Source organism: Symphalangus syndactylus, chromosome 5, assembly GCF_028878055.3.
Source record: "Symphalangus syndactylus isolate Jambi chromosome 5, NHGRI_mSymSyn1-v2.1_pri, whole genome shotgun sequence".
Taxonomy (NCBI): domain Eukaryota; kingdom Metazoa; phylum Chordata; class Mammalia; order Primates; family Hylobatidae; genus Symphalangus; species Symphalangus syndactylus.
In genome coordinates, this window is record NC_072427.2 from 143,766,226 (window position 1) to 143,791,066 (window position 24,841).

Here is a 24,841-nt window from a genome sequence, read left to right on the forward strand (position 1 = left end):
GTCTGCAAGCTCTTTCAAAACAGAGGTGAAGATACTGTCAAAGGTTAGACCATATGGCAAACTAAGTGTCAATGGTTTAGTAATGTTGCATTTGTGTGTGAGTTTATGGAGGTGGGGATGGGGCCAGCAGTAATTTAGAAACTTCCACAACCTATGCCCTATGCAGTTCTTTTCCATTCATTCAGTCAACAAAAATATTTTAGTTAAATATTTACTGAGCGCCTATGTGTACCAGGCACTATGCTAAGTGTTAGGGATACAATTTTAATATATGTTACAGACACCAGCATTTTCACCATTATTATCCTATCTACAAACAATAAATACTGCAGAAAGCCAAATACCTTCCCTGAAGTTTGTCTTGCAGATAATATTTAACTCAAGAATTGCCATCTTTAATTGAGGACTCCATCCTCCAATTATGGAAAAAGGACTCTCAGAACTATGCCCCCAATAGGATGCACTATAAGCCCTTGCACATCAAAAAACTGCTCTCAGTGGTTGCCTCTGCGGAGGGAGACTAGGAGACTGGGGCATGGGGGTGAGGGGTAGACTTGTCACTGTGTCTATTTTTGTACTGTTGGACGTTTTCCCCATGTGCATTTATTTTAATTTGCGCGGGCTCCGGCCTCCGCGAGGCAAGGCTCACCTGCAGACCCTCGGGCCACCAGCAGGGAGGCACGCACTCCCCCTCGCAGCGCGCCCAGCCGGGAGTCAGCGGTGTGGCTCAGCTGGGAGGAACGCGGGGCGGGGGGAGCGCGGGGCGCGGGGGGCGCCACCTCTCTGCGGGGCTCAGCGCTGGGGCCGGGAGCCCGGAGCCTCCGCGGGGTGGGACGCGCTAATGTTGCCGGGAAGCAGCTCCGGGTTGCAGGGCAGGAACGTGCCCTTCCCCCGCGGTAAACTTTCCGTCGCTGCGACGGAAGCAGGAACTTGCTAACCACAAAACCCGCCAGGCCGGTGCGGGAGCTGCGGAGCATCCCCTGCGGTCCCCGCCGAGACCCCCGCGCGGATTCGCCGGTCCTTCCCGCGGGCGCGACAGAGCTGTCCTCGCACCTGGAGGGCAGCAGGGGCCCCGGGGTCCTCTCGACGCCAGGTAAAGGGGTCTCCCCAATACCCACCCCCGACCGGCCGCAGGCGACGTCGCTACCTGCGGAGAGAGTCGGTCCCCTCCTTTCCGGGGGCCAAGGCTCCTTCACCCACACGCGAGCATCCGAAGGACCAGCTGGGGCCAATAAGGGCTGACCAGGATCCTTGAGTCGCTGCAGTATTCCAAAGGGTACCTCTAGGCGGGCTCAAGGCACCTGCCATAAATGGCTCTGGCTCTGCGTTGACATCAGAAGGAGAGGCAGAAGAATAGCTCAGTAGGCAACATGCATTTCCTCAAAGGAAGTGAAAATGTTCCCTGTTTTCTTGTAGTTGTCTCTGTATTCATTATTGAAACTGCTAATTGTCTAATTCTCTGTAGAGTGTGTGTGTGTATACAGTTATAAGCATCTTGGTAAATTATAGTGTGCTGTGAGTAAGATGATTTCCAATATTTGAACTAATTATGTGCGAGTAAGTTTTAGCGACTCTTGTATGCAGACGTGAAAACTCAGGGGCAGCCTCTCTCACCCGCCTGTGTCCTTTTCCCTCGACTTTGAACAAGATTCAACTCGACTTCAGGCCCTTAAAGCCTAAATAATAATGGATTAGAAAACGTCACTAACCTAATATTGCTGAGCCTCTTTAATGATATAAAACTCTTAAACCTTCTCTCAGTGCTGCATACTGAAAACAACTCCTGCCCCATCTCCTTACATAGTTCGGGTTTCTTTGCAAAAGCTTGAAAAGAGGCTACATTAGAATCCATTCAAAATAAAGTATTTGCCTGGTTTTCTCCTGATTCCCTAGAGGCTTGCAAAATATGGCAGCATATTAAGTACCTTGGCCAGAATTATTAACCTGGGGAGTCCATGATAAGGTATCCATGGATAGAATTCAGGATGTCTGTGAACTTGAGTGGAAAAAATTATTATTTCACCGACTTCTGAAATGGAATGTAGGCAAAAGCCACAGTAGTATTAGCAGTAGCTGTGATTTGCCCCCTGTAAATATTGCCGATATTTTTATATCACGACTTGTTGCACATATTTCAAAATATTATCTATACTCAATACCATGTCAAAATTATGGCAGTTATTAGATGACCACTTGTTACTTAATAGGTTAATAAAGAAGCACATATTATGTCCCACAACTTTTTATAAGTTTTAACTAAAATGAGGATAATAATGGGATCTGTAATGATTAAATGACATGATATATATAAAGTGCTTAGCATAGAAACTGGCATTTTAGAAGCAATAAATGTTACTATTTTACTGTATACAGAATTTTGACAAACAGCAAGAAAGGTATTAGACTTGTGTTTTATTACCATATACTGGTTTGTTTCTGGTGTTTTTTTTTTTTTTTGGTTTTACCATTTTTTAAAACTAAAAGTCCATAGTTCACATAATGTTTGCTCTGTGTGTTTTCCATTTCTATGGGTTTTGACAGATGTTCAATAACATGTATCCTCCATTACAGTAGTATACAGAATAGTCTCAATGCCCCAAATATCCCTTGCACTCCACCGATTCATCCTCCCACTCCTGTTCTCCTGGTGACCACTGACCTTACTGCTGCTGTAGTTTGCCTTTTTTAGAATGTCATATAGTTAGATTCATATCTGTTCAGACTGGCTTCTTTGACTTAGGAATATGCAGTTAAGATTCCTCCATCTCTTTTTGTGGCTTGATAGTTCATTTATTTTTATTACTGAATAATATTCCAATGTATGGATGTATCTCATTTTGTTTATTCATCTATTGGTGGGCATCTTGGTTGCTTTTAGTTTTTGGCAATTATGAATAAAGCTACTATAAATATTCTAGTGCAGATTTTTGTGTGGACATAAGTTTTCAATTCATTTGAGTGAATACATAGGAGGACAATTGCTGAATTGTATGGTAAGGCTACATTTAGCTTGGTAAGAAACTGCCAAACTTCTCCCAAAGTGGCTGTACCATTTTGCATTCCCCAACAGCAATGAATGAGAATTTCTTTCTTTCTTTTTTTTTTTTTGAGATAGGGTCTCACTCTGTTGCCCAGGCTGGAGTGCAGTGGCATGATCTCAGCTCACTGCAACCTCCACGTCCTGGGCTCAAGCAATTCTTCTGTCTCAGCCTCCCAAGTAGTTGGGATTACAGGCACCTGCCACCGCATCTGGCTAATTTTTGTATTTTTTTTAGTAGAGACGAGGTTTCACCATGTTGGTCAGGCTGATCTCGAACTCCTGACCTGAAGTGATCTGCCCACCTTGGCCTCCCAAAGTGCTGGGATTACAGGTGTGAGCCACCACGCCCAGGCAAGAATTTCTGTTGCTCCATGTCCTTGTATTTGGTATTGTCCATTATTCGGATTTTAGCCATTCTCATAGGTGGGTAGTGGTATCTTGTTTGAATTTGCAATCCCCTAATGACATATGATGTTAGATACCTTTTCATATGCTTATTTGTCATCTGTATATCTTCTTTGGTAAGGTGTCTGCTCAGATCTTTTGTCCACTGAGTTTGTTTTCTTATTGCTGACTTGAGTTCTTTGTATATTTTGGATACCAGTCCTTTATCAAAGGGTTCCCCAACCCCTGGGCCACAGACCAGTACCTATTAGGAAATGGGCCACACAGCAGGAGGTGAGCAGTGGGCCAGAGAGCAAAGTTTCATCTGTATTTACAGCCACTCCCCATTGCTTGCGTTACCGCCTGAGCTCCACCTCCTGTCAGATCAGTGGTGGCCTTAGATTCTCATCGGCACACAAACCCTATTGTGAACTGCGCATGTGAGGGATCTAGGCTGCACACTCCTTGTGAGAATCTAATGCCTGATGATCTGTCACTGTCTCCCATCACCCCCAGATGGTACCGTCTAGTTGCAGGAAGACAAGCTCAGGGCTGCCACTAATTCTACATTATGATGAGTTGTATAATTATTTCATTATATATTATAATGTAATAATAGAAATTAAGTGCACAATAAATACAATGCACTTGAATCATCCTGAACCATACCCCCCACAACCCTGTCCATGGAAAAATTGTCTTCCGTGAAACTGGTCCCTGGTGCCAGAAAGGCTATGGACTACTGCTTTATCAGATGTGTGTTTCACAAATATTTCCTCCAAAAAAAACACCTCAAATATTTCCTCCAAGTCTGCGGTTTATCTTTTCATTCTCTTTAACAGTATCTTTTGTAGAGCAGAAGTTTTTTAATTTAATGAAGTCCAACATCAAACTTTTCTTTCATGGAGTGTGCTCTTGGTATTGTATTTAAAAACTCATCACCTAATCTAAGGTCACAAGGATTTTCTTCTGTTATTTTCTAGAAATTTTACAGTTTTATATTTTACATTTAAGTCTGTGATCCATTTAGAGCTAAATTTTGCAAAAGGTATAAAGTATGTGGCTCGATTTATTTATTTATTCATTTTTGCAAATGGATATCCAGTTGTTCCAGTACCATTTTTGGAAAAGACTGTCCTTTCTCCATTGAATTCCCTTTGCTCCTTTGTAAAAGATCAGTTGACTCTCTTTCGGAGGGTCTATTTCTGGGTTTACTATTCCATTCCATTGATCTATTTGTCTATTCTCTTTCTAATACCATACTTTTTTGATTATTGTAGCTTTACAGTAAGTGTTGAAGTCAGGTAGTATCAGTCTTCCAACTTTGTTCTTTAGTATTCTGGACTGTTCTTGGTCTTTTCTGCATTTCCATGTAAATTTTAAAATCAGTTGGTTGATACCCAAAAAATAACTTTGGGGGCTTTTGATTAAGACTGTATTTAGGCCGGGCATGGTGGCTCAAGCCTGTAATCCTAACACTTTGGGAAGCCGAGGTGGGCGGATCAAGAGGTCAGGAGTTTGAGACCATCCTGGCCAACATAGTGAAACCCTGTCTCCATTAAAAATACAAAAAAATTAGCAGGGCGTGGTGGTGGCCGCCTGTAGTCCCAGCTACTCGGGAGGCTGAGGCAGGAGAATGGCGTGAACCTGGGAGGCGGAGCTTGCAGTGAGCCGAGATGGTGCCACTGCACTCCAGCCTGGGGGACAGAGCCAGACTCTGTCTCCAAAAAAAAAAAAAAAAAAAAAAAGGACTGTATTTAATCTGTAGCTCAAGTTGAGAAGCACTGATATCTTTTTTTTTCTTTTTTGAAACGGAGTCTCGTTCTGTCACCCAGGCTGCAGTGCAGTGGTGTGATCTTGGCTCACTGCAAGCTCCACCTCTGGGGTTCACGCCATTCTCCTGCCTCAGCCTCCTGAGTAGCTGAGACTACAGGCGCCCACCACCACACCCAGCTAATTTTTTGTATTTTTAGTAGAGACGGGGTTTCACCGTGTTAGCCAGGATGGTCGCAATCTCCTGACCTCATAATCCGCCCGCCTCGGCCTCCCAAAGTGCTGGGATTACAGGCTTGAGCCACCGCGCCCGGCCAGGAAGCACTGATATCTTAACAAAATAAAGTTTTTGTATCCATGAACATGTTATATCTCTCTATTTATTGGCTCCTCTTTGATTTCTTTCACCAGGATTTTGTAGGGACATTCTAAAATCTATTTTGATAATTATATTTCAATATAACTGGTTTCCTTTGGAATCCTACATATTCCATTTTATGCATTTTTAAATATGTCTCACAAAAGAGATCCTGAGCTTTCTCAGACTGTCAAAGGGGTTAATAAACAAAGGTTAAAGAAGTAGTAATTCTGCTCTAAGCTATCATTCAGCAAAGAATTTGTATTCAACAAAATGTTTAATGAAATGTTAAATGGAAATGTGGAGGTTGATAGGTAAGGATAATTTCTTGTGTTGTCTTGCCAGTTTAACATTTATTTTTCCTAAAAGAACCAGCATCTCAATAGAGTTGGCATTATACATAGTGTGACTTTTGTATTTTTAAGGCTGTCAAAAAGAAAACCTGCCCCTAAACTTTCCTTTAACTGAGCCAGAGTATTCCTCCTGCTGACTGGCTAATTTCTAGGATTAGATTATTAGAGTTTTCTAACTCTGGTTTGATACTTCTTGAGGAGAAGCAGCAATAGGAAAGACTGTCTCAGTTTCTTCATTATAAAATGAGGAAAATAATAGCTTTTTTTTTTTTGAGACGGAGTTTTGCTCTTGTCACCCAGGCTGTGTGCAGTGGCGCAATCATGGCCCGCTGCAACCTCTACCTCCCAGGTTCAAGCGATTCTCCTGCCTCAACCTCCCAAGTAGCTGGGATTACAGCTGCTCGCCATCACACCCAACTAATTTTTGTATTTTTAGTAGAGATGGGGTTTCACCGCATTGGCCAGGCTGGTCTCGAACTCCTTACCTCAGGTGATCTGCCCACGCGACTCGACCTCCCAAAGTGCTGGGATTACAGGCATGAGCCACTGCACCCGGCCAATAATAGCTTCTTTGCAAGATTGTTGTATTAGGGTTCTCTAGAAGGACAGAACTAATGGAATATATATATATATATATATATATATATATATATATATGTTTATTAAGTATTAACTCACATGATCACAAGGTCCCAAAATAGGCCATCTGCAGGCTGAGGAGCAAGGAGTTTCAGAACTGAAGAACTTGGAGTCTGATGTTTGAAGGCAGGAAGCATGCAGCTCAGGAGAAAGATATAGGCTGGGGCTGGGCGTGGTGGCTCACGCCTGTAATCCCAGCATTTTGGGAGGCCGAGGCAGGCGGATCATGGTCAGGAGATCGAGACCACCCTGGCCAACACAGTGAAACCCCATCTCTACTAAAAATACAAAAAATTATCCGGGCGTGGTGGCATGCATCTGTAGTCCCAGCTACTCGGGAGGCCGAGGCAGGAGAATCACTTGAACCCAGGAGGTGGAGGTTACAACGAGCCGAGACTGCACCACTGCACTCCAGCCTGGTGACAGCAAGACTCTGTCTCCAAAAAAAAAAAAAAAAAAAAAAGATATAGGCTGGGAGGCTAGGCCAGTCTCTCTTTTTCACATTTTTCTGCCTGCTTATATTCTAACTGCACTGGCAGCGGATTTGGTTGTGCCCACCCAGATTCAGGGTGGGTCTGCCTTTCCCAGCCCACTGACTCAAATGTTAATCTCCTCTGGCAACATGCTCACAGACACACCCAGAATCAATACGTTGTATCCTTTAATCAAGTTGACACTCAGTATCAGCCATTACGGTTGGTATAAAGATTAAAGATGGTAATAAATTAATTAAAGAGAATAACAATTCAAAAGAGTGGTAAATTCCTTAGCACGATGTCTACCATCTAGTATATTGTCACCTATTTTTATTTTTTAAGTTTTTTTTGAGATACGGTCTCGCTTTGTCACCCAGGCTGGAGTGCAGTGGTGTAATCACGGCTCACTGCAGCCTCAAGTTCCTGGGCTCCAGTGATCCTCCCACCTCAGCCTCCCAAGTAGCGGGGACCACAGGCATGCACCACCACACCCAGCTAATTTTTTGTATTTTTAGTAGAGACAGGGTTTCACCATGTTGCCCAGGCTGGTTTTGAACTCCTGAGCTCAAGCAATCCACCCACCTCAGCCTTCCAAAGTGCTGGGATTACAGGCATGAGCCACCACACCTAGCCCCTAGTAGATGATTTTAAAATGCTGATTGTTGTTACTGAGAAAGGAAATATGCTCAAACCTATTACTACTGCTTCATCAGTGACTAGAAATGTGTGCACTCTCTGCTCTGAGTTAGAAGAGGGAAGGATTGTAGAATTCTGAGGCAGGCCTACTGCTTATGTCTGTTCCTTCATAAGCATTGTCAGCTTTTCAGCATTGGTGAGGTAGTATGTTTGCTTATGCTTATTAGTTCTTTGCCAAACGTTTAATGAAAAGTTGTCTTAAATTTACTAAAAGTGAAACAAAAAATACTTGTTTCTTTTCTTCTCTAAATTGTACGTGGATCTTTTTCATTGACTTTAAGGAAACGAAATGTTTCTTCCCTTGTTTGTTAAAGAAACAAAACTCATTGATGATTTTCCATTTTTGTTCTAGAGAGAAATCTCATCATCTGTGCAGCCTTCTTAAATCAAACTAAGACCAGAGGGAGGATTATCCTTGACCTTTGAAGACCAAAACTAAACTGAAATTTAAAATGTTCTTCGGGGGAGAAGGGAGCTTGATTTACACTTTGGTAATAATTTGCTTGCTGACACTAAGGCTGTCTGCTAGTCAGAATTGCCTCAACAGGAGTCTAGAAGATGTTGTCATTGACATCCAGTCATCCCTTTCTAAGGGAATCAGAGGCAATGAGCCCATATATACTTCAACTCAAGAAGACTGCATTAATTCTTGCTGTTCAACAAAAAACATCTCAGGTAAATAGTGGTTTCTTGGCAATCCTTTGTTCCATGTGTTTTGTGGCTTCAGGAGCTGGGGGATGTGGCTGAATAACTTATACCAGTGATTCTCAACAGGGTATGAATGTAAGTGACAAAATCACTGGAGAATTTTCTACAAGTGTGCCCTCCCCTATCCTAAGCTGAGTCAAAGTTATTGATGAATGTATGTATATATCCCTCAGGAGACTGGGTAGACAAGAGGTTGAGAATCACTGGTGTTATATCCCAACCAGTATCTAGAATATTGAAAACAAAAATCCTATTGAAATTGTTAGCTGCCGTCAGCATGGAGTACTGGAATACGGTGTGATATTACAAAGAAAATGTAAACAGAGAAAAGGAGTTGAGACAAAAAATAGAATTCTTACCTCTTGGGAAAATCAGCATTTGATCTTCAAGTTGGAAGCATAAAACCTCCATTTCATCTCCTTCCTTGGAGCTGGTGGCATAGGATAAGTCAAAAAAAAAAAAAAAAAAAAAAAACACTGACTACTAGGTAACTACAGCTTCTAGAACTCTAATGGGATGGGGAATCATTTAGTCTGGTCCATTTTCATGACATAGGAGGAAACTGAGACCTATAGGTTTGAACCAGGCCTTTGCATATTTCAGGATTTAAATATTTGTACTGCGAAGAGAAGTATACTGTGTATCTTGGTAAAACCTTTTTTCAATTTTACTTATGACCCTGTCCAAGTTCTCTAAATGAAAAAAACTAAATTTATTGAGTACTTAACACTTTAGTAGTTGCTAGAGAGAAAACAGTGAATAAGATGGACAAGGCCTTGCCATCAAGGAGCCTAGAAAAAGCTGGTGAATGGCTGGGCGTGGTGACTCATTCCTGTAATCCCAGAACTTTGAGAGGCCAAGGCAGGAGGATTGCTTGAGCCCAAGAGTTTGAGACCAGCCTGGACAACATAGCAAGACCCTGTTCTCTGTAAAAAGTAAAAAATTAGCCAGGCATGCTGGTGCACGCATGTAGTCCCAGCTACTGGGAGGCTGAGGTGGGAGGATCACTTGATCCCAGGGGGTTGAGGCTGCAGTGGACTTTTTTGTTTGTTTGTTTGTTTGTTTTTTTGTGATGAAGTCTCACTCTGTTGCCCAGGCCGGAGGGCAAGTAGTGCAATCTTGGCTCACTGCAATCTCCGCCTCCCAGGTTCAAGTGATTCTCCTGCCTCAGCCTCCCGAGTAGCTGAGATTACAGGTGTTTGCCACCACACCCAGCTAATTTTTACTACTTTCAGTAGAGACGTGGTTTCACCATGTTGGTCAGGCTGGTCTTGAACTCCTGACCTCAAATGATCCTCCCTCAAATGAGGCCTCCCAAAGTGCTGGCCTCCCAAAGTGTGTGAACCACCGCACCCAGCCTACAGTGAGCTTTGATCGAACCACTGCACTCCAGCCTGAGTGACGGCAAGACCTTGTCTCAAAAGATACATACTTGATCTTTGTCTCCAGTTCCTGGCACAGAACTCCTAAAAACCTTGGAATTTCCCAAGTGATGGGAGCGTGTCTTTGGTTATTCATAACCAGCCCCTTTCATCTATACCTGAGTTTGTGCTAGTGAGGCTTCACCTCGGGGTAGGGACTGGAGATTGAGTTCAGTCACAGTGGCCCATGACTTAATCGATCATGCCTGTGTAAAATGAGACCATCATAAAAACCCCTAGATGATGGGGAAGCATCCAAGTTGGTGAACACATCCCAGTGTCAAGAGAATTATGCACCCCAGTTCCCCAGGGACAAAGTCTCCTGCACTTGGGACTCTAGGAGCCTCTTTTGGCTGTTCATTTGTATCCTTTATTATAAACTGCAATAGTAAATATAGGAGCCTCTTTTGGCTCTTCGTTTGTATCCTTTATTATAAACTGCAATAGTAAATACAGCATTTTCCTTAGTTCTATTAGTTGTTCTTGCAAATTATCAACTCTGAGGGGGTAGGATCATGGGAATCCCTGAATTCGTAGTAGCCGAGTCAGACAGAACTGTGGGTGACCTGGAGACCTGATACTTGCTGCTGGCTTCTGAAATGAGGGCAGTCTTGTGATACTGAGCCTATAATCCATGGAGTCTGATGCCAGCTCTGGATAGTTGGTGTCAGAATTGAACTGAATAGTAGGATATATAGTTGTTGCTGCAAAATGGTGTGGAGAAGACACCGTGTACTTGGTGTTAGGAGGAAAAATCTCTTCGATGGTCTCATTGAGCAGTGTGCCTTGGAACACTTTATGCAAGTAATTTATGGAAATGACAGAAGTTTAATTTAAATTTCTAGTTTTTCTTTAAATGTTGACATCAACATGTATGTGAAATAGAAATATCACCTGCAAGCAGGACTGAATACTGTAAGTGTGGGTATTTACAGGCATCAGCAAAGCCCTGCATTTCTCCTCAATTCTAAGAAATGAGGGTTTGCTGTTTTATTCTAGAAGCCAAAGTCCTATTACTGCCTTACTACAAGCAGAGGTACTTGGGACCATAGTTAATGGATCTCAAACATTTTCCTCACTTATTGAGAAATGGTTTAACCACTGAGGGTTCAAAAGGCACTATGATAACTTGATGATACTCTAGAAAAATGCACATAACACAATGGGCACCATATCTTGCATACAATGTTGAGGCTTACGGTACCTCCCCTTTACCTAAGTGCTAAAAAGAAAGGTATTTCTGGTATCACATTGTTGAGAAAGAAAAAGGAGGAGTTGGCCGGGCGCGGTGGCTCGCGCCTGTAATCCCAGAACTTTGGGAGGCCGAGACAGGCGGATCACGAGGACAGGAGATTGAGACCATCCTGGCTAACACAGTTTCTATTAAAAATACAAAAAAATTAGCCAGGCGTGGTGACGGGCACCTGTAGTCCCAGCTACTCGGGAGGCTGAGGCAGGAGAATGGCGTGAACCCAGGAGGCGGAGCTTGCAGTGAGCCGAGATCGCGCCACTGGACTCCAGCCTGGGCGACAGAGCGAGACTCCGTCCCAAAAAAAAGAAAAAGAAAAAGCAGGAGTACTCCTGTTATTATCTGAGTAATGGGGATATGACATGATAAAACTCCTGCAGAGGCCAATTAAATCTTCCTTCCCATCTGGGGAGTTGGAGTTGATCTGTCACCATTGCCTGACTAGCACCAGTGGTGGTGACGGTCGACACAGCGTGTGTTTTTAACAGTTAGCCTATGTGCCTCTTAACCTTCAACCTGACCAGGGATATGCTGACCTCCCAAAGATGTCAGACTGTACCAAATGGAAGACAAAATCAAATCTAGGCCATGATGAATAGAGAGTTTAATTTCTGTTGGACACAAGAGGAACAGAAAAAGAAGCCAGCGGCTGGGTGCAGTAGCTCATGCCTATAATCCCAGTACTTTGGGAGGTTGAGGGGGATGGATTGCTTGAGCCCGGGAGTTCAAGATCAGCCTAGGCAACATAGTGAGACCCTGTCTCTACAAAAAACAAAAAATTATCTGGGCATGGTGGTGCACGCCTGTAGTCCCAGCTACTGGGGAGGCTGAGGTGGGAGGATTGTTTGAGCCCAGGAGGTCAAGGCTGAAGTGAGCCATGATTGTTCCAATGCACTGCAGCTTGGATGACAGAGCAAGACCCTGACTCAAAAAAGAAAAAGAAGAGACCAGAAATTATAGTTAAGAGTGAAAAGTGAGGAAGGAAGGAACATAGAAAAGCAAACATGACAAGGAGAGAGGGGAAATTGGAAGAAAAACACAAAGAATGGTACAGATAAAAATTAAAGGATATATTGTATTCCATATGCTACTCAGATCCTGTGTGGAAGGAGCCACGATATCTATGATAATTTACTGACTCCACTCATGGCTTTATAGGCATCTGAGATGCTTTCAGAATCCAAGACATGGCCACGTGCAGTGGCTTACACCTGTAATCCCAGCACTTTCGGAGGCCAACATGGGCAAACAGCTTGAGCCCAGGAGTTCAAGACTAGCCTGGGCAATATAGAGAGACTCCATGTCTACAAAAAATACAAAAAAAATCCGGGTGTGGTGGCTTGCATCTGTAGTCCCAGTTACTCAGGAGGCTGAGGTGGGAGGATCTCTTGAACCTGGGAGGTGGAGGTTGCAGTGAGCTGAGATCATGCCACTGCACTTGCACTTCAGCCTGAGTGACAGAGCAAGACATTATCTCAAAATAAAAATAAATCCCAGTTTTGTAGCAAACATGCAAAGCATTGTGGGCAGGGGCCAGCGGAGCGCATGCCTCCTTCTCTCCAACAGGCCTGCCCAGGGTGTGACCTTGGCCACATCAGTGTCAGAGAGCCTCTTCACAGCCTCTTTGGTGCTTGCTGGCCCTGGCATCCACAGTGAACACCAGGGTGTGGTTGTCTTCTATCTTCATAGCACATCAGTAGTCAGGGCTTGATGATGGCAGAGTGGTCAAGCATGTGGGAGCATTCTTCCCAGGATACTTGGGCTGCCTTTGGAGCCACAGTGGTGTCTTGAGCTGCTGGAAGTGAGTGACATGCAGATCGTTGTGTGTGTGTGTGTGTGTGTGTGTGCGCGGTTGTGGACGCCTTTCAGCCCTGCTCTCTTGGCCTTTAAAGACTTTGCTTCTGCTTCGACTTTAGGAGGGACAGGAGCTTCCTTCTTCGCCTTCGGTGCCATCTTGTGAAAAAAAAAAAAAAAGCTAAACCCAATGTTTTTTAAAATTGCCTTAAGCGACTAAACTAAGGAAAAGGAAATGATTCAGCGGTCAGCAAGCAAGTGAACAAAATGAACAAAGGTGTTTGTGTTGGACCCCATCATAAGTGAAGTTTTTCCTGCTTGCCCTACTCTTTAGAAAATCTCATTTCAAAATCATGCTTATGAAACCTTTCATTGCAGGGGACAAAGCATGTAACTTGATGATCTTCGACACTCGAAAAACAGCTAGACAACCCAACTGCTACCTATTTTTCTGTCCCAGTGAGGAAGCCTGCCCATTGAAACCAGCAAAAGGACTTATGAGTTACAGGATAATTAGAGGTAATAAAAGCATTATACTTTTTCTTTTGTGATTGGAATAATTTAAGACTGGTTCATGTGAAAGATTTTCTACAAGAGTCTAAATAAAACTACCAGAAAGGGTCACAAATACTGAGACATACCAGAAAATCTCATGCTTGGAAATTCAATTTATTAAACCAAAATTTGATTTCCAATGAAAGCCATGGTAGTATTTGTTCTGGTTTGTTTCTGTTTTTACCTTCATGAGATAAAAGGCACACAAACCTTTTATGAAACATTTTTGAAGCACCTCTTTAGAACAAGGTCAGCAACACTGGAATAATCTCCAGCGTGATTGTTTTGAAAGGGTGAAGACTCGTGTTAATATAGAAAGTTCTAGTATATTTGTTATTAAGTTCCCATTATAATGACATTATGTGAAATCAAACTTGTTTATGGCCATACCACCCTGAATGCACCCAATCTCATCTGAAATCAAACTCACTGGATTTTATTGTCTAGACCAGAAAGGAAATTCATTCAAGAAATATTTATTAAATATTTACCATGTGCCAGATTCTGTGCAAAACACTAGAAGTACAGTTTCCATGTTCATGGAACTTACATATTAATTCAGAATGGAAAATAAATAGCAAAAAAATTAATATAATTACTGGGATATGTTTTACTGAGACTTTGGCTTGTTAATTTTTCAAGTTGAAATGGTTTCAGTATCAATTTTTCTTTTTTTTGAGATTATCCATATAAAAAAAGTGAAAACAAATATAATGTTGCTTAGGTAATTCTGTGGACCCTTCATAGACAGTATTTGCATAAAATCAGAATTACAGAATTTAGTGGGGTTTTTTGTTGTTGTTGTTGTTGTTGGTTTGTTTGTTTTTTCTGAGACGGAGTCTCGCTCTGTGGCCCAGGCTGGAGTGCAGTGGTGCGATCTCGGCTCACTGCAAGCTGCGCCTCCCAGGTTCACGCCATTCTCCCACCTCAGCCTCCCGAGTAGCTGGGACTATAGGCAGCCGCCACCACGCCCAGCTAATTTTTTTTTTTTTTTTTTTTTGAGACAGAGTCTTGCTCTGTTGCCCAGGCTGGAGTGCAGTGGCATGATTTCGGCTCACTGCAAGCTCCGCCTCCTGGGTTCACGCCATTCTCCTGCCTCATCCTCCCGAGTAGCTGGGACTACAGGTGCCCGCCACCACGCCCGGCTAATTTTTCGTATTTTTAATAGAGACGGGGTTTCACCGTGTTAGCCAGGATGGTCTCGATCTCCTGACCTCGTGATCCGCCCGCCTCGGCCTCCCAAAGTGCTGGGATTACAGGCGTGAGGGTTATTGTTGTTTTTTGAGACAGAGTCACTCTGTCGCCCAGGCTGAGTGCAGTGGCGCTATCTCAGCTCACTGCAACCACCACCTCCTGAGTTCAAAAAATTCTCATGCCTCAGCCTCCCAAGTAGCTGGGGTTACAGGCACCCACTACCATGCCCAGCTATTTTTTTTTTTTTTTTTGTATTTTTAGTGGAGACGGGGTTTCACCATGTGGGCCAGGCTGGTCTCAACTCCTAACCTCAGGTAATCCACCCTCCTTGGCTTCCCAAAGTGCCGGGATTACAGGCGTGAGCCACTGTACCCAGCTTCAATTTTTCTTTTATTTAAGTTTTAGAAAGTTATCATCATACTCTTGATTTTTAATATTCTACTTGTTCATTTATTCAGTAAATAAATATTATTTAGCATCTTCTATGTGCCAAGTACTTTCTATGCCCTAAGGAAATAACACTAAACATGAAAAACAAGGTTCTGGCCAAGTGCGGTAGCTCATGCCTGTAATTCCAGCACTCTGGGAGGTGGGAGGATCACTTGAGCTCAGGAGTTCGAGACCAGCCTGGGCAACATGATGAGACCTCATCTCCACAAAAAATTAAAAAAATTAGCCGGGCATGGTGGCATGAGCTTGTAGTCCCAGCTACTTGGGAGGCCAAGGTAGGAGAATTCCTTGAGCCCAGGAGGTCAAAGCTGCAGTGAGCTGTGTTCGTGCCACTACACTCTAGCCTAGGTGACAGAGTGAGACACTGTCTCAAAAAAAAAAAAAAAAAAGTAGGAAAACAAGGTTCTCCCTTCTGGAACTTATGTTTTAGGGGAGAGAGACAATAACCATAATAAATAAATAATCAAGAAAAATATAGTCACAAGTGCTATGCACAGAATTGAGACAGGACGGTATAATAGACAATCAGTAAGTAAAGATGTAACCCCTAAACTGAGATCTGAACCGGGAGGAGCCCGATGTGAGATCAGGGGAAGACCTTCCAAGTCCAAGGTCCTCAGGCAGAATGGCTTGGAGTGTTTAAAAAACCAACACTCCAATCCCAGCTGGTTGACTCATTGTGAAATATGCAGAGAGTGATACGCAAAACGGCAGGGAGGGCCAGATCACATAACACCTTGTAAGTTACAGGAGGGAGTTTTTTTGTTTGTTGTTGTTGTTGTTGTTTTTGAGACAGAGTCTCACTCTGTTGCCCAGGGTGGAGTGCAGTGGCGTGATCTCAGCTCCCTGCAACCTCTGCCTTAGGAGGGGCATATGCCACCACACCAGGCTAATTTTTGTATTTTTAGTAGAGACAGGGTTTCACCACATTGGCCAGGCTGGTCTCGAACTCCTGACATCGGATAATCCACCCACCTCAGCCTCTCAAAGTGCTGAGAAAACTCCGTGCCTGGCCGGGAGTTTTTAGGTGTGTGGTGGGAAGCTGTTGGGAGTTTTATTTTTATTTTTTTGAGATGGAGTCTCACTCTTTCACCCAGGCTGGAGTTCAGTGGTGCAGTGTCAGTTCAATGCCACCTCTGCCTCCCAGGTTCAAGTGATTCTCCTCCCTCAGCCTCCTGAGTAGCTAGGACTACCGGAAAGCATCACCATGCCTGGCTAATTTTTGTATTTTTAGTAGAGATGGTCTCACCATGTTGCCCAGGCTGGTCTCGAATTCCTGACCTCCTGACTCACATCTGTAATCCCAGCACTTTGGGAGGCTGAGGCGGGCAGATCACAAGGTCAGGAATTCGAGACCAGCCTGGCCAACATGGTGAAACCCCATCTCTACTAAAAATACAAAAATTAGCCGGGTGTACTGGTGCGTGCCTGTAATCCCAGCTACTCGGGAGGCTGAGGCGGGAGAATTGCTTGAACCCAGGAGGCAGAGGTTGCAGTGAGCCGAGATTGCGCCACTGCACTCCAGCCTGCATGACAGAGCAAGACCCTGTCTCGGGGGAAAAAAAAAAAAGGTGATTTCTCAAAGCTCACCATAGCTGCCCTCTTGGGAATGGACAGTGACACAGCAGCAAAGTGGAAATGGAAAGACTGGTTAGGAGGCGCAGGTGAGATCTGGGTGAAGAAACGGAGTGGCAGGCAAGATGGAGAGAGTAGTGGACATATGGGCTGTTCCGAAGTAGAGTTGACAGGACCTGCTGGTGGTATAAGTCTGGGGGACCCGAAAAAAAGAACCATCAAGGCCAAGTCCTAGTTTTTGCCTTGAGCATCCAGATGAATGGTGACACCATTTGCTGCACTGGGGGAAACTTGAGTAGTTTTAGGGTTGTGGAATGGAATCTAGGTGGAGTGGAATCTAGGGTTCTCTCCTGACTGCATTAAGTATGAGGTGCTTCGGGGAATGATACTGCCCAGGGTGTCTGCGTGTTGACACTGCTTTGCCCCCTAGCTGAGGCTGTGTCTGAGTTTTATTCATGTGCCAGGGAAACCTGATGTGTCAAACATCCTCTCAAACAGGAGCATGAAGCACAGAGTATTGTGTAAATAATTGTTGTTAGGATATGATGATAGAAATTACAGCTGAATTTGTTTTCTAATACTTCTGGAGTGTTGTCGCTTTCGTAATGCACATATAAAAGAGCATGTATGGGATGAAGATCCTTGCCAATGGAAATGGGAAAAAAGGGAACTTGGCATGTGCATAAATCTTTTTAGGGTGAGTGTGAAGGTAATGAAGTGAAATTAGAATTAAACGGTTCTTGTGGCAGCCACCAGGGGGTGTTGCCAGCCCCTGAGCAGGTTGATGGATACCTAGGGGCAACATGGCACCAACCCCGGACATAGTATGCAAAGGACTGTTTATATCTACAGGATGTGTGCAAGTTGTGTTTGTAATTCTGTTTATGAATCTGTCCATGTTGATGAATTCATATCACCCCATTAAAAATGAATTATCTGCCTCCTGCCTGGAGTGAAATTAAATACAGATTATCTGTTTGGTGGTTTGTTTCTGGAAGAACTCTATTTTTCTTTTCTCTCTCTTTTTTTTTTTTTTGTGGCAGTGTCTCACTCTGTTGCCCAGGCTGCAGTGCAGTGGTGCGATCATGGCTCACTGCAGCCTCCACCTCCTGAGCTCAAGCAGTCCTCTCCATTCAGCCTCCCGAGTATTTGGGACTACAGATAATGCACCACCATGCCAGGCTAATTTTTTAAAAACGTTTTGTAGCAATGGGGGGTCTCAGTGTGTTGCCCAGGCTGGTCTCAAACTCCTGGCTTCAAGCAATCATCCTGCCTCAGCCTCTCAAAGTGCTGGGATTACAGGCATGAGCTACTGTGCCCAGCCTCTATTTCCTATATCCCATTGACTAATATTTACAGACCAAGAGTTTGAAAGATGACAGTGGATTCTGTTCATTCTCTAAAGTCATTGCAGTTTGGTATTCTTTTATTGTTGTTGTTGGCAGCTTCATGGCATGTCATTTTTACCAAGGACTGGAAGAATAGGAGAATTCAGACATAGAATAAATTGGGAGTCTGTTTGCTCAGCTGGGGTCCCAGTAATAGTCAGTCTCTCATTTTTCAACTCAGTGAAGTCGTTTGAAAATAAAACTCCAAAGAGGGGTTAAGGGTGCAGAGCTGCTTTGCAGCCCCCTTTGTGGCTCATCTCTGCGTGACTGAGAGGAAGCACCATGCCCCAATGGCAAACATGAGTGGGTGAGGCAAATGGAGCAGGTGTGGAGGATCCCTGTGTGGTTCTAGGACCTCTGCCAACAGAGGAATCTTATCAAGAAGTGGGACTGGCCCTAGCTTCGCTTTATTTATGAGCTTGCATGCTTGAGAAAGAAAACAGCTGTTTTGGCCGGGCGCGGTGGCTCACGCTTGTAATCCCAGCACTTTGGGAGGCCGAGGCGGGTGGATCACGAGGTCAGGAGATCGAGACCACGGTGAAACCCCGTCTCTACTAAAAATACAAAAAAAAAATTAGCCGGGCGTGGTGGTGGGCGCCTGTAGTCCCAGCTACTCGGAGAGGCTGAGGCAGGAGAATGGCATGAACCCGGGAGGCGGAGCGTGCAGTGAGCCGAGACTGCGCCACTGCACTCCAGCCTGGGCGACAGAGCGAGACTCCGTCTCAAAAAAAAAAAAAAAAAAAAGAAAACAGCTGTTTTAGCCATTCTTGTCAATGACCATATTTAAGTTCTGATTTCACACACATCACGGAGTGTTTACTTAAACAGTCTTTTTCTTTTTTGACTTTAAAATGAATAGGCCAAGTATGATGGCTCACACCTGTAATTCCAGCACTTTGGGAGGCCGAGGTGTGCGGATTGCTTGATTCCAGGAGTTCAAGACCAGCCTGGGCAACATGGCAAAACTCTGTCTCTACAAAAAATACAAAAAATAGCTGGGCATGGTGGCATGGCACTGTGGTCCCAGCTGCTCAAGAGGCTGAGGTGGAAGGATTGCTTGAACCCAGGAGGTTGAGGCTGCAGTGAGCTGTGTTTGTGCCACTGAACTCCAGTCTGGGTGACAGAGCAAGACCCTGTCTCAAAAAAATAATAAAATATATTTTCAAATATATTTCATTTGACCCAAATTCTATTTTAGAGTAGAATACTATATCCTAGAGCAGATATCCACCAACTTTTTCTGCCAAGGGCCAAATAGTATTTTAGGCTTTTCACACCAGTACTTTAGGTTTTGAAATACAGAAATTTGAATTTTGTATACTTTTCCTGTGTCACACAATATTCTTTTGATTATTTTTCAGCCATTAAAAGAAATGTAAAAACTGGCCAGGCATGGTGGCTCACCCCTGTAATCCCAGCACTTTGAGAGACCAAAGTGGGTGGATCACCTGAGGTCAGGAGTTCGAGACCAGCTTGGCCAACATGGTGAACCCTCATCTCTACTAAAAATACAAAAATCACCCAGGTGTGGTGGCACGTGCCTGTAATCCCAGCTATTCAGGAGGCTAAGGCAGGAGAATTGCTTGAATCTGGAAGGCAGAGGTTGCAGTGAGTCGAGATCATACCACTGCACTCCAGCCTGGGCAACAGAGTGAGACTGTCTCAAAACAAACAAAAATTTTAAAAAAATGTAAAAATCATTCTTAGCTTGCAAGTCATACAAAGACAGATGGCAGGCCAGATTTGTCCATCAGGCCATAGTTTGCTGAGCCCTGTCCTAGATGGATGAATAAGTGACAGTGCAAAGAACCTCTCAGAGGGGTAAGGCTTAGAGAGTAGTCACAAGATGGCACGAATCCGAAGCTGCCTCTGGATCCGTTTGTAGGAAAGAGGAGACTGAGGACCAGTTTGGAAACTGGCATGGAGGTGAATTGAGGAAGAAACAGGAAAAGAGAGCAGGAGTGAGTGGACTGAGAAATGCCAGGACCTTCCTCTGCTTCTTTCCTTGTATTTTCTGCAGTTCTAACGTGAGATGGTTAGCCCAGCAGCAGAGTGATTACACGGCAGTTCACCTGGTCATTCCCTGCACTTAATTGCTTGAACAGGCCTTTCCAGTTTGAGCTGTGATCAATGGGGTGTGTGATCAGGAGAAAAATTCTAAGCTTCTTGGAGCAGGAGTAGGATCTGGGGCTGGTTTCTCCTCAGCAGGCATCAGGACTGTGTGGTTTTTCTGCCCTCTATGTCTACAATGTGGTCATCGTGATTTCAAATATTGGTCCCATCATCCTCATGACCTATGACAACTGGCTCCAAAATTCTAATCTTTGAGAATCCAAATGAAATCTCCCAGATGGCCTCCCTCCTCTGAGCACAGTGCTGGAACGATGCATCCCTGGTTTTTTGTTGTCTTTGTTGTTGTTCTGCTGCTGCTGTGGCCTCAGTGCTCACAGAGGAGACCAGACCCTGTCTGGCCCCTCCTCCTCCTCCCTGTCACAGACACATCACAGGGACTCTGCTCCCTCTCTCCTGTTCTGTCGCCTCGTTTCCCACGGCTTCCACATACCTTTCTTGCCTGCCCCATGCCCCCACTGAAACCTCTCCTGATCATTACTGGCTCCCCAGTGTCATCTCGGTCTTAGTTGGCATGTCCTGCAGAAGCCCACACCTTCCCCCGCATTCTCCCTGCCAACCTTTCCTGCTCAGGTCACCTTCCGGCCCACTATTTTCCCTGGCCTTGGCCCCTTAGGAAGATGGAGAACCCTTTCCATCTTCCTAAGCCTCTTGCTGCCCTGCTGAGCCCCTCCGGCTTCTCTGCTGTGCAACTCCCACCTTTTCCTTAATTTGCCTGGTCCGCCTCCACACAGTTCTCTTCTCTTCTGTCCTATCACGCTAGAAATAAACCACAGCATCTGGTAGAGAGGCGGCATTATCAGATTCTCATTTAGCAATTTGTGTTTTTCCATTTTGCACACATTTCAATGAAATGTCAAGTATCAACGGTTTGGAGATTTTTTCGTTTAAGAGACAGGATCTCCCTATGTTGTCCAGGCTCAGGCTGGAATCGAACTCCTGGTCTCAAACCATCCTCCTGCCTTAGCCTCCCAAAGTGCTGGGATCATAGGTGTGAGCCACCATGGCCAACCAGTTTGGGGATCTTTTGGACAAGCTGTTATGTTTGTGTTTTTTTAACCTACCTTAGCCTGGAGTTATATAAGCCTTCCTTTTATTTTACATACATTTTCAGATATTCCATCTTTGACCAGAAATTTGCCAAGCCAAGAGTTACCCCAGGAAGATTCTCTCTTACATGGCCAGTTTTCACAAGCAGTCACTCCCCTAGCCCATCAACACACAGATTATTCAAAGCCCACCGATATCTCATGGAGAGACACACTTTCTCAGAAGTTTGGATCCTCAGATCACTTGGAGAAACTATTTAAGATGGATGAAGCAAGTGCCCAGCTCCTTACTTATAAGGAAAAAGGCCATTCTCAGAGTTCACACTTTTCCTCTGATCAAGAAATAGCTCATCTGCTGCCTGAAAATGTGAGTGCATTCCCAGCTACGGTGGCAGTTGCTTCTCCACATACCACCTTGGCCACTCCAAAGCCCGCCACCCTTCTACCCACCAATGCTTCAGTGACAACTTCTGGGACTTCCCAGCCACAGCTGGCCACCACAGCTCCACCTGTAACCACTGTCACTTCTCAGCCTCCCACGACCCTCATTTCTACAGTTTTTACACGGACTGTGGCTATACTCCAAGCAATGGCTGCAACAGCAGTTCTGACTACCACCTTCCAGGCACCTACGGACCTGAAAGGCAGCCTAGAAACAATACTGCCTACAGAAATCTCCAACCTAACTTTGAACACAGGGAATGTGTATAACCCTACTGCACTTTCTATGTCAAATGTGGAGTCTTCCACTACGAATAAAACTGCTTCCTGGGAAGGTAGGGAGGCCAGTCCAGGCAGTTCCTCCCAGGGCAGTGTTCCAGAAAATCAGTACAGCCTTCCCTTTGAAAAGTGGCTTCTTATCGGGTCCCTGCTCTTTGGTGTCCTGTTCCTGGTGATAGGCCTCGTCCTCCTGGGTAGAATCCTCTCGGAATCACTCCGCAGGAAACGTTACTCAAGACTGGATTATTTGATCAATGGGATCTATGTGGACATCTAAGGATGGAACTCAGTGTCTCTTAATTCATTTAGTAACCAGATGCCCAAATGCAGTGAGTTTCTGCTGACTTGCTAGTCTTAGCAGGAGGTTATATTTTGAAGACAGGAAAATGCCCCCTTCTGTTTTCCTTTTTCTTGTTTTTTTTTTTTTTTTTTTTGGAGACAGAGTCTTGCTCTGTTGCCCAGGCTGGAGTGCAGTGGCACGATCTCGGCTCTCACTGCAACCTCCACCTCCTGGGTTCAAGTGATTCTCCTGCCTCAGCCTCCTAAGTAGCTGGGATTACAGGCATGTGCCACTATGCCTGGCTAATTTTTGTATTTTTAGTAGAGACGGGGTTTCACCATGTTGGTCAAGCTGGTCTCAAACTCCTGACCTAGTGATCCACCCGCTTTGGCCTCCCAAAGTGCTGGGATTATAGGCGTGAGCCACCAGACCTGGCCCCCTTCTGCTTTATGTTTGGTTTTTGAGAACGAGTGAAGTGGGAACCAAATTAGGTAATTTTGGGTGATCTGTCTCTAAAATATTAAATGAAAACAAAGATCTACCTAAAGTAATAAAGTATAATTGCCATATAAATTTCAAAAATCAACTGGCTTTTATGCAAAGAAACAGGTTAGGACATCTAGGTTCCAATTCATTCACATTCTTGGTTCCAGATAAAATCAACTGTTTATATCAATTTCTAATGGATTTGCTTTTCTTTTTATATGAATTCCAATAAAACTTATTCCAGATGTAGTTCCTTCCAATTAAATATTTGAATAAATCTTTTGTTACTCAGTAATGTTCTTATAAGTAGCATGTCCAGCTGGATAACTTTCCATTTATTTCCACTAGCAAAATGATTATGTGCTGAAAATATGTGTTCCACGTTAAAATGACAAACTCTCTTTTTCCCGTCAGTGAGCAAAGAGCTTCGCTTGGGAGAATTCTAGCAGAATGTTAGCCTGCATGGAGACAATGATAAGTCAGTTCTGATAAATGGCCAAATCCACTTGGGATCTGTTCTAGTTAACTTTTTAAAGAAGTATTGGAGACGTTTTCTAAATTTGTACTAAGTTAAAAATGTACCAATATTATTTTTTATCATTATCTAAATTGACCAGCAATCAGTCTAAGCTTAATTTAGAACAACATTGGAAATAATAATTAGCACAGGCCGGGCGCGGTGGCTCACGCCTGTAATCCCAGCACTTTGGGAGGCGGAGGTGGGCAAATCACGAGGTCAAGAGATCGAGACCATCCTGGCTAACATGGTGAAACCCCGCCTCTACTAAAAATACAAAAAATTAGCCGGGCGTGGTGGAGGGCGCCTGTAGTTCCAGCTACTCCGGAGGCTGAGACAGAAGAGTAGCTTGAATCCAGGCGGCAGAGGTTGCAGTGAGCCGAGATCTCACCATTGTGCTCCAGCTTGGGTGACAGAGCCAGACTCCGTCTCAAAAAAAAAAAAGAAATAATAACTAGCACTAACATGATGCTACAATTTTTACTGTTACCAACTAAAATTTCTGAGAAAGGCTTTTAATAAAGTTTTCCAGACAAGTTATAGGTGAGGTAACAAAGAGTCCAGAAGTCCCCTGGGTCAGTTTGATACCTCTTTCCTCTGGGCTTCAATTTGCTTATCTGCAAAACAGGAAATTTGGTCCCTTCCAAGTGTCACCAGCGTTTTTAAAGATAAAAATGGAATTCAGATGCGAACTTAATACAGTGAGCACTAGAGGGCAGTAGCTGGTTTATAAGTACAGCAATTAAGACAAATGCAGGAAATGGCAGAAAAGGCTTTTCTTCTCCTTCCTCCTCACCTCTTCCTTCCTCCTGACCTCCTTCCCCTCTGCTCTTCTGGTACCCCTCCCCCATTTCCCTGGTTTACACTAAGCTCATAAAGTACATTAAGAGGAAAGCTGGCCTATTGAAAATACTACTTTTCTTGTATTTTCCAACTTAACAGCTTGACACAAATCTCCAAGGGGTTTACATAAGCTTTAAGTAGGTTGAATAAATAAAACCTTGAGTCAATTTAACTTAACAAGTATTTATTGAATATCCACATGTAGGCCAGAATCAGATTAGTAACCAAGTGCCTTGGAATTTTAAAATTTCTCCTCTCTTTATTAATGGATTTAGTGAGTGGAAATCAGGCTTTCTGTGATGGTTTATAAAGGTATTTTCTTGGCTCTCTTGGAGTTCTCTGTCCACCTTGCTGCAGTCTTAGTTGGGATGGGGAGACCACACGGGAGCAGTCGAGATGAGTGATCTACGGACCCAAACTGTTAGTGGCTGTGAGGATGTAGGTTGTAGGGGGACATCTGGAGTACAAAGAGTGATCTTCTCACACAGCTCGCTCTACTTACTGCCCCTAGGACGGTGGGCGCAACTGTGGCAAGGGCAGTCAGGGTAGGGGAATCCCTTAGAGGAACTCAGCAGTGACTAGTCTGGTTAGCCTTTCCCACAAGGCCCATTGAGTTATGAGCCCCCTCCTTTGGTTTGTAGAAAGAGAAGGTAGCAGCCTAGAACAGGTGAGGAGATGAGGAAGGTCTTTCTGCTCAAACATCCTCTCTCCATATTTTACCAACACGATACTGACCTAGGTTAAAAAGCTACTCTTGGCCAGG

The 24,841-nt window shown here is 44.2% G+C and overlaps 1 protein-coding gene across 2 annotated transcripts; it reads left to right on the forward strand.

Moving 5' to 3' along the window:
- The first annotated feature begins 745 nt into the window (after window positions 1–745).
- Window positions 746–22,995, forward strand: MANSC1 (MANSC domain containing 1). Of its 2 annotated transcripts, XM_055280614.2 has the most exons (5): window positions 802–1,093; window positions 8,072–8,210; window positions 8,313–8,394; window positions 13,270–13,410; window positions 21,298–22,995. In XM_055280614.2, exons 2-5 carry the CDS (start codon window positions 8,172–8,174, stop codon window positions 22,227–22,229), a joined length of 1,194 nt encoding a protein of 397 aa, XP_055136589.1. In that variant the 5' UTR covers window positions 802–1,093; window positions 8,072–8,171; the 3' UTR covers window positions 22,230–22,995. The 2 variants fall into 2 exon arrangements, with proteins under 2 accessions (XP_055136588.1, XP_055136589.1); XM_055280613.2 differs by having other exon boundaries at window positions 746–1,093; window positions 8,072–8,394.
- The last annotated feature ends 1,846 nt before the right edge of the window (window positions 22,996–24,841 follow it).